Genomic DNA, 9483 nt, shown 5'->3' on the forward strand with positions numbered 1-9483 from the left:
CTCGAAGGCTGCGCCCCACCGCACCTCCGCGCACGGCCAATAGCGTGAGACCCCGACGGTCCCGCCCCCCCACACGCACGGCCAGAGCCCCGCCCCCTGCCCACACCTGGCCTCTCCGCACCGCCTACTCCTGGCAAAGGGCGGGCCTGGCAGTGCGGAGCGCGGGGGGTCCCGCCGCCGCCGCCGCCTCCATGAACCCCCACGGGGCGCTGTCCCAAGCAGGGTTTTTTTTTTCCTTGTTATTTTTTGGCATAATAATATTCATCATTGTGGAGTTTTTAAGCCAGGACCACATTGCCAGGCAGTGGACCTGCGCCTGGGGAGCCCGCGACAACCACTCGCGGACACTGGAGGCCAGTGCAGAGAAATATTTAATAGGAATAAAAAGGTCTGCATAGAGCCGAGGCTCGGAGCCATCCCTCCACCGCACATTCAGTACAGAAAGAGGGTTTTATAAAGTTCACACTTTTTCATTAGTAGTAGAAATGGGGTGAGGCCCTGAGACTGGCCTGGTGAATGAGGGAAGGCAGCTGGGCGCTTCCTCTGCGGGCCAGAGCTGAAATAACCCGAGTTCCGTTCTCACAGAAAGGGGCGGCTGCCACCTCTTGACATAGAGGATGGCCAAGCTGTATCAGGAGACAACCGCAGCAGTGCAAGGGGCTTCTGCAAGGACAAATGGCTAAAGATGTCATGGTGAAAACGTCATCCCCAAAGTTCTCATTAGACCTGTGGGACAACCCAGCCTTCACCGTGACACTGGCCATTTGCAAAGTGCCAGCTGTTCTTCATTGAGCACCAGGTTACGTCACTTTCTTCCTTTTTGTGCGTTTTGTGCAGCCTCTGCCAAACCAGCCCCCTAGAATGGGGGCTGAGCTAAGTGGTACACCCCGGTCTCCAGGTGGGGCCTCCTCTCTGCTTCTGCACAGCGACTTCCGACTGTGGCTACCTTCTTCATCAGCACGCAGGGGAGTCGCCAGTGAGAAAATGGGATCCTGCCACCTGCCAAAAAGGGAAAGCTGCATCAGGCAGGCCTGGGAGCCTCTCGAAGTCACACCCTCCCCAGCTCGGGAAAGCTGTCTGCGGTCCCTGCCTTCCCATCCCCTTCCCTCCCGTGTCAACCGCGGCTGGGCTCCAGTTGGTGGCAGCTTGTTACCAAGCTGCAGAACGGATGTGGGAGAGGTCACCTCTCAGGTGTCACTAAAGGTCAGTGCCCACATTAGCTAGCTTGGTCTCCTCAGAACTCCGTGTCCTCATCCACCACTGAGCAGCGTGCACACACAGGGCGGGGCAGCAGTGGCCCCAGGGCTGCCTCCGTCTCCAGGGATGAGTCACTAGCAACTCTGGGCCCCACCTTTGACTTGTAAGGCCAGGGGCAGGTGGACCAGACCCTCTCCCCTTTCCCAGCTGACTAGGGAGGCGTGGCCTACAGACGACACCGTGAAGAAACCATGTGTCTTACTGAGATGTAGAACCACAGATCATAACTTAAGATACAGATAAGCACTGATAAGGAAAATGAGCTAAGTTAATGTAAAAAAAAAAAAAATACAGTACACGATAGCCCACATCACAGAACACCACACACATAACATACAAGAAGTGCCAGGCCCAGAAGGCGAAGGGATCCTTAATTCTTGAACCCTTTGATTAAAAGAAGTTATTGATTTCCCCTATAAGACCCTGAAAATTCACAGAGAAAGAGAGTGTAAACTTTTTACTCAATACATACACCAAGTCTAAATTAGCACAAATTCTGTATTAAAGCACAAGTTTAAGCTTTCCCAAAATACGCCAACTCCCAAAACCAAGCACAGATTCTGTCTGACCAGACTGCTGAGTGCACGTCCCCTCGAGACATTTCCCACCAGGCATCTCAGAGAGCTCCATGGGGAGGCCTGGAGCAGCAGCATGCGGGCAGAATCCCTCTCCCCTTAGGGATTCTGTGCACCATCAGCTGGCGCACGAGTGGCCCATGCATAGTCTCGGCCAAACACCAAGGTCAGGCCCTCTGGAGACCACCACGCCTCAGTCACGCCTCAGACATCGCTGCGAACACCTCAGAGCCTCCTCCACGCTCAGCTCATGAAAGAAGACAGACAAGGCCCAGCACATGAGGTGCGGGTAAACGGGCTGCTGCGGAGGCCCACTCACCTGCTATAGGCAGGGATCTCCAAGCCCAGCTCGGCCATGAGGAGCCGCATAACGTCATCACACTTCCCATGTAGCTTCAGGGCGGCCCAGTCATCCTTTGGGGTCCACTGAGGACAGGGAAAGCCAAATGAGGGTAAAAGCAGCCCAATCCTTCCTAGTGGCTTGTCAGCCTCGGCCCAGGTGGCCTCGGTCGTTGCTCCCTGAACACCCACGGGGGACCCTATCAGACTGCCCTGGTGCATGGGTGTCTCTGGCTCTGCATTCTAAGGCCCAGGTCCGAGCATGTGGCTCTCAGCACCCGAGATACCTGCAAGTTCACAATGTAGAGCTTGGGCCGCCGGCTAGGAGGCTTGGTCATGCACCAGAGGCGGGGGTACTTCTTTAGAACCTGTGGGAACAGACGGACAGACACAGCACACACACAAGGGACAAGGCTGTAGAGTGCTGGGCTGCAGAGCTGGACACCCTTGGGCAGGTGGGGGCTCAGCTCATTCATGGTGTCGTTGGCACGCACCTTCAGGCTGGACCCCAGACACAGGATGGTGTCTGCTCTGCTGGCAGCCTCAGTTGCCGCCTCCCAGTTCAGAGGCTGCCCCAACGTCCCCCTCTCCCCAAAGTGCACAATTGTGTCCCGGAGCTGGGCCCCACACTTGTGGCAGGTCCGGCCTGTCTGGTGTCTGTGGAGAGCGGTGCGCTCCGTCACATCGAATACCCGAATGTACTCCCTGTTGGGAACGCAGGAAGTGCAGACCTGAAGAGGAGAGGGCACAGTGAGTGGGACCCGCCTGCCCGTGGAGTTCCCGGGTCCCCTTAGGACTGCTCACTTCAATGTACATGTTCCCGTGGAGCTCTGAGATGGCCGTTCGTGGCAGCCCGCTCCTCAGGTGGAGCCCGTCACAGTTCTGAGACACCACATGCTGCACCTGGAAGGTGGAATGGGAAGGGCTGTCAGAGGGTGGGGATATCAAAACAAGGCCACAGAGAGGCTGTTCTGAACCCAGCTGATGGCTCCCAAGACCAGGAACAACTCCAACCCCACAGAGAGCCTTTGAAAGTACAACACACAATAGGACCAACCACCAAGACTCAAGAGGGCCTATGGTGGGTGGCGCTGTGCCCTTCCCTCCAGCCCTGATGCACCCAGATTGGCTGGGAGGGCAAGAGGCTGTACCGTCCCAGCAAGGTTGGGAAGTGGCTTGGGGCTTTGGCAAGGGTCACTTTGCTCTGGATCCATGCTCTTGTGGGTCATGATGTTTCAGGTCCCTTCGGACCCAAGCAGATCAACCCCTACCGGTGCCTTGGTTGAGGGTGTTCAGCAGAAGGTCCCCAGAGAATTCCTACAAGCCTCCCCTGTGACTAGGATGGCTTCTGAGATCCACAGAAAAATGCAAAGGAATCACAAAGGGGAAAGGCCACTGGCACCTCTGGGTCTGAGGCTGGCTGTGGATGAGATGGTTCAGAGGGGGCGCTGCCCTTCTGTCTTGGAGAGGAAGCAGGGGGAGGATCCAACCCGGGGTCTAACCCACTTGGTGGGTGCTCATCATGGGAGTCAAGCGGTAGACAGAGGCAGGATGCAGTTGTCCACTGAGCACCAAGATGCTCTGCCAAGTGTACCAGCCGCCTTGGGCTCTTACCAGCTTCTGTTCATGCAAACGGGTGATGCTCATGTGGGTGAGGGTTGGCTCAGCCTCGCTCAGGTCAGCAGCACTACCAGGCGGAGGGAAGGCAAGGTGAAGGGAGCTGGAGCTCAGGCCCACACTGCCCTTGCTCAGCCCATGTGGGAGGCCACGCTTGGCCCACTTACCTAATACTTCTCCCTTTTTGAAGCAGCGTCCACACTCCATTAGGGCCCCTGTAGTCTGGGATAGAGGCTGCCTGCATGTCAAGAAAAAAGGCAAGCCAAGTAAAGGCACCACTGTAGGTACTGGCAGAATTCCCAGAAACAGGGAGCCACTGTCCCTCCTGCTGCATCCGGGCTGGCCTGCACGTTGGCCTCTATGCATTCCACAGGCTGACCAACCTGAGCCCATATGGTGTGTACCGCAATTTGGCCCCTCCCTTCTACCTGGACTTCCATTTCCTGCCTGGCCCAGCTTATCCTTCCAGGTTAAACACAGCCCTGCCTGTCTCTGGGAGCCTTTCTGGCACCAAGCACAAAGCTGGGCTCTGTGGCACATGTGTCCTTCACATGGCAGGGGAAGACAAGTCATGTTCCTAAGCATCCCCAGGGCCGAGCCCACAGCTCACACATTTAGCAAATGGTGAATCCCTAGGTGGGGGCAGGCAAATGTCCATTCTCATATCCAGATGCTAAGGGTTCCTGCTCCACCTTAACAAAAGCAGAACCACCTCTCCAGATGAGATAAGCATCTAACTTCCCAGGTTTCCAATCCTGTGAAACAAACTGAGGCCCAGAGAAGGACTGAGAAGACATGCCAGGATAAAGGTGTCTTGTGTTTCCTACTGGGGAAGTCATCTCCCAACTCCTGCTTAAACTCAGAAACACACACCCGCCCTGGACAGCAGTATTCAGACAGTCACATTCAAGAGGGGAACCTCAAACAGTAACATGAAATCCACGAGCTGCATGTGCTCTCAGTTGCCACTGGAAGTTCTCTGTAAGAGGTCACATGATTGCTATATAATTATATTACTGGACTTTTTTTTCAAGATGGAATTTTGCTCTTTCACCCAGGCTGGAATGCAGTGGCAAGATGTCGGTTCACTGTAACCTCCACTTTCCGGTTTCAAGTGGTTCTTCTGCCTCAGCCTCCCAAGTAACTGGTATTACAAGCACCCGCCACCACGCCTGGCTAATTTTTGTATTTTTAGTAGAGACAGGGTTTCACCATGTTGGCCAGGCTGGTCTTGAACTACTGACCTCGTGATCTGTCCGCCTCAGCCTCCCAAAGTGCTGGGATCACAGGCGTAAGCCAGCGCGCCCAGCATGACTGGACTTTCACACATGACTGTGGCGGTAGGAGACCCAAACCCCAAGGGCTCCAGGTATCTAAGTTAGCAATGAACTCCTTTTCTGCATTCTTGCTGCTGAGCTTCTATTATTATTTGCTTGTAGTGCCTCATTCCCACCTTCTTTTCTTCAAGGCCCAACTCATGGCCACCTCCCACAAAAAGCCAACACAGATGGGTTTCTCAACTCCATGAGGACAGTGTGTTTGTCTGGGTTTGTTCTAGTGATCTAGCACAGCCAGCTTTACCTTACAGTTGTTTGTTCACATGCCTGATTCTTGTCATCTAAACGCTTCCTGAGAACAGAAATCACCTGGCGTTCAGATCTGCTATACCCAGGCGTGCCTAGCACTCCATGCTCACCCATTAGACTCGATGGACAAGGTGCCAGCTACATTTTCGAAGCTAGTGATGTCTCACAGCCCAGGAGAGCTTGTCAGTGAAACTTCTCAAAACGCATTGCAATTCTCTCCTTTACCTGGTATAGTCCGACTCTTACTGTGTCACTTTCTTTTTATCTTCCCTCAACATGCAGAGAACAGAGTGGAGAATCACAAGACAATTTTGGGCTTAGCTCTGTCCACATAACCTGGGGGTGCCTGAGAGCAGTTGGCTACTACATCCCATTCATATCTGCTTTTTTGTTTTTAACTGGCTGTAATAGAGGCCAAGCATTTAAGAAGTCTTTACCTTAGGTAAGTTTTGGTCGTTTCGTGTTTTTCTAAAAAAGGAAAAAACCTTAGAGCTGCTTTAAAGATGAGTTTTTCACGATTGGGGAGTTAACCAACTGGAGCGCATACACCGTCCTGGGGTCCACCTCCCAGAAGGGGCACCCCCCACCAATCCCTGCCTTCCTCCCTACCGTGCTGATTCCCGCGCCTGTGTAAACGACCAAGTATTTGGCGTTCCGGATGGCGCTGGCCAACTCCCGGACTTTCCCCCGCAGCTCCTCCGGGTCGTCGCACACCTGTCGAGACGCCAAGGTGGTCACCGCCCCGGGTCGCTCCACCCTGGGCCGTCCGTCGCCCCAGCTGCTCCCGAAACCCGAGGCGCCCGCGGCCTCCGCGCGCTGCACTCACCTCTTCCTGCCGCCGCTTTAGGCCCTCACGCCGCCGGCTCCGGCCCTGCAACTCCGTCACCAGGTCCCCGCTCTCGGCCAGCAGCCGGACCTCCTCCGCGCTGCGCTCCACCGCCGCCTTCCTCAGGATGAGTGACACCTGCGGGCAGGCGGGCGGTGAGCGGCAGCGGCGGCCGGGCATGGTGGGCCGGGGAGCGGCGGATGCGTACCTGGCGGAGGCGATCCCGCTGCTGCTCCTCCCGCAGCCTCCGCACCCGCTCCGCCGCTTTGCGCTCCGAGCGGCTCAGACCCCCAGCTGCCATGGCTCCCCTGGAGACCCGCGCTTCCGCTTCCGCTTCACAAGGCAGGCCGCTCCCAAGGCGCATGCGTGAGCCGGGCCCCCAGGCCCCCCCCCTTCCGGCCCCGCCCATTGCGTCACTCCAAAGAAGCACCTGTCGGTCTCTTTAAAAGGTTTATTGATCATATACAAAATAAAGAAAACCTTATATATCACAAACATACACTATATACAGCAATAAATACCCGGGGGGGGCAGGCCCAGTGCTGCCCCTCCTGGACAATAATTTAGCAATAAATACTGCGCAGGGCAGGGGTGGGGCACTAAGGCCACTGCCCTGCAGGTCAGGCCCCTGCCCGCCCTACACGAAGTGTGAGCTCTCGGGCCTCAGCCCGCATCCAAACCCCAGCCCCTCCTCACTTAGATCTTTAATAACCTTTATCCCACCCCAGCAGATCCCGAGGTCCTCTCCCACACACAGCCTACCCTGGCTAGACCTAGACAGGGCAGGCAGGGACTGATCAACTCTGCTTGGACCCACCTCTCAGCGCCAGGAGAGCAACAGGGCTGGACATGCGGGTAGCCCTTGTCCTGCTGCCCTAAGTTGCCAGGAGAAGGCTTTCTGAACCCACTCCCGTTTGGTTAAAGGCTTCAGGGACTAGCAGATTGAGGGATGGGAAAAAGGGCAGGGCTGGGACACAGGTTGCTGGAGGGGCCTAAGCCCAACTGGGGTCACCAAGAACAGGGAGGTCTCACAGTTTATAGGGGACACACTCTCACACTGTATCTCAAACTCAAGGGACACCCATGGTATCAAAGCTGCTGCTCCAGGGGCAGGGTGGAAATGTGTGGGGGACTGGTCTGGCAGGTGTAGCACCCGCCCAGGACACAGGCCAGAGACAGGCCAGGCATCGGTCTCTCAGACACACCCTGCCTCTGTGTGGCACTGATTATGCACTCCACTCTCCCCACCTGCTCCAAGGCCAGACAGCCAACAGGAAGGCAAAATTATGCCAAAAGAATTATTCAGTGGCTTCTGGGGGGAAAAATCGTTAATGTGTTGGTTCCTTTCACCAAACCACAGCCTAAAAAAGTAACACAAGATCCCAGAGCGGAAAAGGTGTAGCAGGCCGAGGCTCAGACTTTCCAGATGTGGATGGAAGCTTTGGTCAAGTGGCCACTCCAGAGCGGGAGGCAGCAAGGACAACATGGAACCTTACCATAGTACCAAAGCAGGCTGCAGCTCCTCAGGGCTGTGGGCTGGGCACTGACTATTGAGGCTGCTGCTGCTGCTGCTGGTCAGAAGTATGCACACATATCTGAAACATGCACCAAGAGCTGAAGCCCCAGCAACACCAGCACCACCCGGAGCAGCAGCCAGGGCCTCACTCTCTGGGTGAGAGCTGACCTGTCCCCACCAGGCATTTCTCTGAAATCTGAGTATCCATGTTAGGGTAAGGGAGGAGTTGGGGCAAAGTCAAGGTGGAAGGGAAGACATACATCACGGTTTACTTGGCGGACAAGTTTGAGAGACCTGGCCTTGGCCATAGCCCTCAATTGGCTGTGTCAGAAAAGCTGAGGTGAGAAGAGGCCACCACCCTTTTCTCAGTAGGAAAGCGGGATGAAGCTATCAGAAGGACAGCACACTCACATGTGCACATGAACACAGCATCTATGTCAGGAAATCCCAAGGAAGGGGAAGAGGGATGGAGTGGCTCCACAGGGCTGGCCTGACAGGAGACAGGAACACTCCCCTAGACCTAGGGAAGTCGCTCCAAATTCAAAGCTCTTGAAAGGAGGTATGGCCTCAACACTCCAGAGGCCTCTTCTGCCAACACGTCAAGGACTACCCCTTCCATTCAGCCTGCGCCCACCCTCACACCCTCCTCTTCTGCACTCCCTTTGCCTCCAGGTCTGCAGCCTGGCAGAGGTGCTCAAAATGAATGGCCACCCCCAGCCAGGACAAAAGTGGGGGCCACACAGGGACAAGGAGGGCCTGTTCCTTCCTGCTCCAAGGCAGATCATGACATTTTCTTCATAGATACTTTTGATATGATTCCAACTAATGCCTGGATTCTAGTTAGACAAAACTAGACTGAGGAGAGGGGGATGAAGTCACTAAATGACTAGAGTCAAGATTTCGATTTTCAGGCTGGCCTAGGTAGAAACAAGAGTTGTCTCTGAACACCTACAGCAAAGAGAAGCTCATTAAGACAAATGTTGATGGTACATCCCTGTTCACATCTCACAGGCACACCAGGCCAAACTCTTGGATGAAAATCCCACCACCCACAGGGTTAAGCCCTGTCGGCCACAGTTTTTCATCTCACCAGCCCACATTTCTGTGCTTTACAGGGGACTGGGCCCCATAGAGAAGAAACCAGCAACCCTGGTGAAAGGTCAAAGTTTACATGGCCAGACACAGGGCTGTACTCTCTTGGGGTGGGGACACCTCTCCCCATCATATGCCTACCAGGAGCCTCCTGAGCCTAGCCGGGAAGGGCAGCAGCCTCTGTCGAGGAACTGGGAGCAAGAGGCAGGCTGGGCCCCCAGAGGGAGGCACCCCCAGTGAAGCCAAGCAGCTGATCCCTGGAAGACAGATCCCAAAGGGAGGCAGAAGGAAGGCCTGAAGCCAAGTGCTGCCAGGATGGACCAGCAGAGAAGAGGGATAAGACCCAGCCCTGGAGATCGTAGCCCTTGTCTGCACTGGTGGAGCCACCCACCACTCTGCCTGGAAGCACCCTGCAGCATGGAAACAGTTCAGGGATCAAGTGGGCGGTGGAACCTGCAGCCCACGGTGCGTGCCCCTGGGGCTCCCAGCTGAGGCCCCACGTGAAGAGGCCAGAGGAAGACAGCCAGGGAACTCCTGTGGCCACCCACAGTGACTCCTTGGTCCCTGCAACACCACCACCCAAGGCCAGAGGTGGTGGCTGTGGAAGCAGCGTGGGGGGGCCCCAAGGGACCCCCAATGTCACCTACCCCGCCACAGGATCAGCCCCAGCCCTAA

The 9483-nt window shown here is 55.8% G+C and overlaps 1 protein-coding gene across 2 annotated transcripts; it reads right to left on the bottom strand.

The window, feature by feature from the left end:
• Nucleotides 1-353: 353 nt before the first annotated feature.
• On the bottom strand, nucleotides 354-6510 carry SIRT7 (sirtuin 7). Of its 2 annotated transcripts, XR_004743671.3 has the most exons (11): nucleotides 6409-6510; nucleotides 6201-6338; nucleotides 5984-6088; nucleotides 3956-4026; nucleotides 3786-3858; nucleotides 2976-3074; nucleotides 2666-2902; nucleotides 2459-2539; nucleotides 2152-2258; nucleotides 1595-1680; nucleotides 354-999 (listed from the first exon to the last, which is right to left on the bottom strand). XR_004743671.3 is itself a non-coding variant. In XM_035302132.3 (10 exons), the coding sequence occupies exons 1-10, from the start codon at nucleotides 6499-6501 to the stop codon at nucleotides 801-803; spliced, it is 1203 nt and encodes a 400-aa protein (XP_035158023.2). In that variant the 5' UTR covers nucleotides 6502-6510; the 3' UTR covers nucleotides 354-800. The 2 variants fall into 2 exon arrangements, 1 of the variants encoding a protein (XP_035158023.2); XM_035302132.3 differs by lacking the exon at nucleotides 1595-1680.
• Between the last annotated feature and the right edge of the window lie 2973 nt (nucleotides 6511-9483).

This window comes from Callithrix jacchus, chromosome 5 (genome assembly GCF_049354715.1).
Source record: "Callithrix jacchus isolate 240 chromosome 5, calJac240_pri, whole genome shotgun sequence".
In the NCBI taxonomy this organism is placed as follows: domain Eukaryota; kingdom Metazoa; phylum Chordata; class Mammalia; order Primates; family Cebidae; genus Callithrix; species Callithrix jacchus.

Excerpts from the sequence above, each read along its gene's own strand:
- SIRT7 (XM_035302132.3), bottom strand. The coding sequence starts at position 6,501 with ATGGCAGCTGGGGGTCTGAGCCGCTCGGAGCGCAAAGCGGCGGAGCGG. Across the intron at positions 3,075-3,785 it reads GTTTGCATGAACAGAAGCTG|GTGCAGCATGTGGTGTCTCA; the intron begins GTAAGAGCCCAA and ends TCCACCTTCCAG. Across the intron at positions 1,000-2,151 it reads GAGATCCCTGCCTATAGCAG|GTGGCAGGATCCCATTTTCT; the intron begins GTGAGTGGGCCT and ends CCTTTTTGGCAG.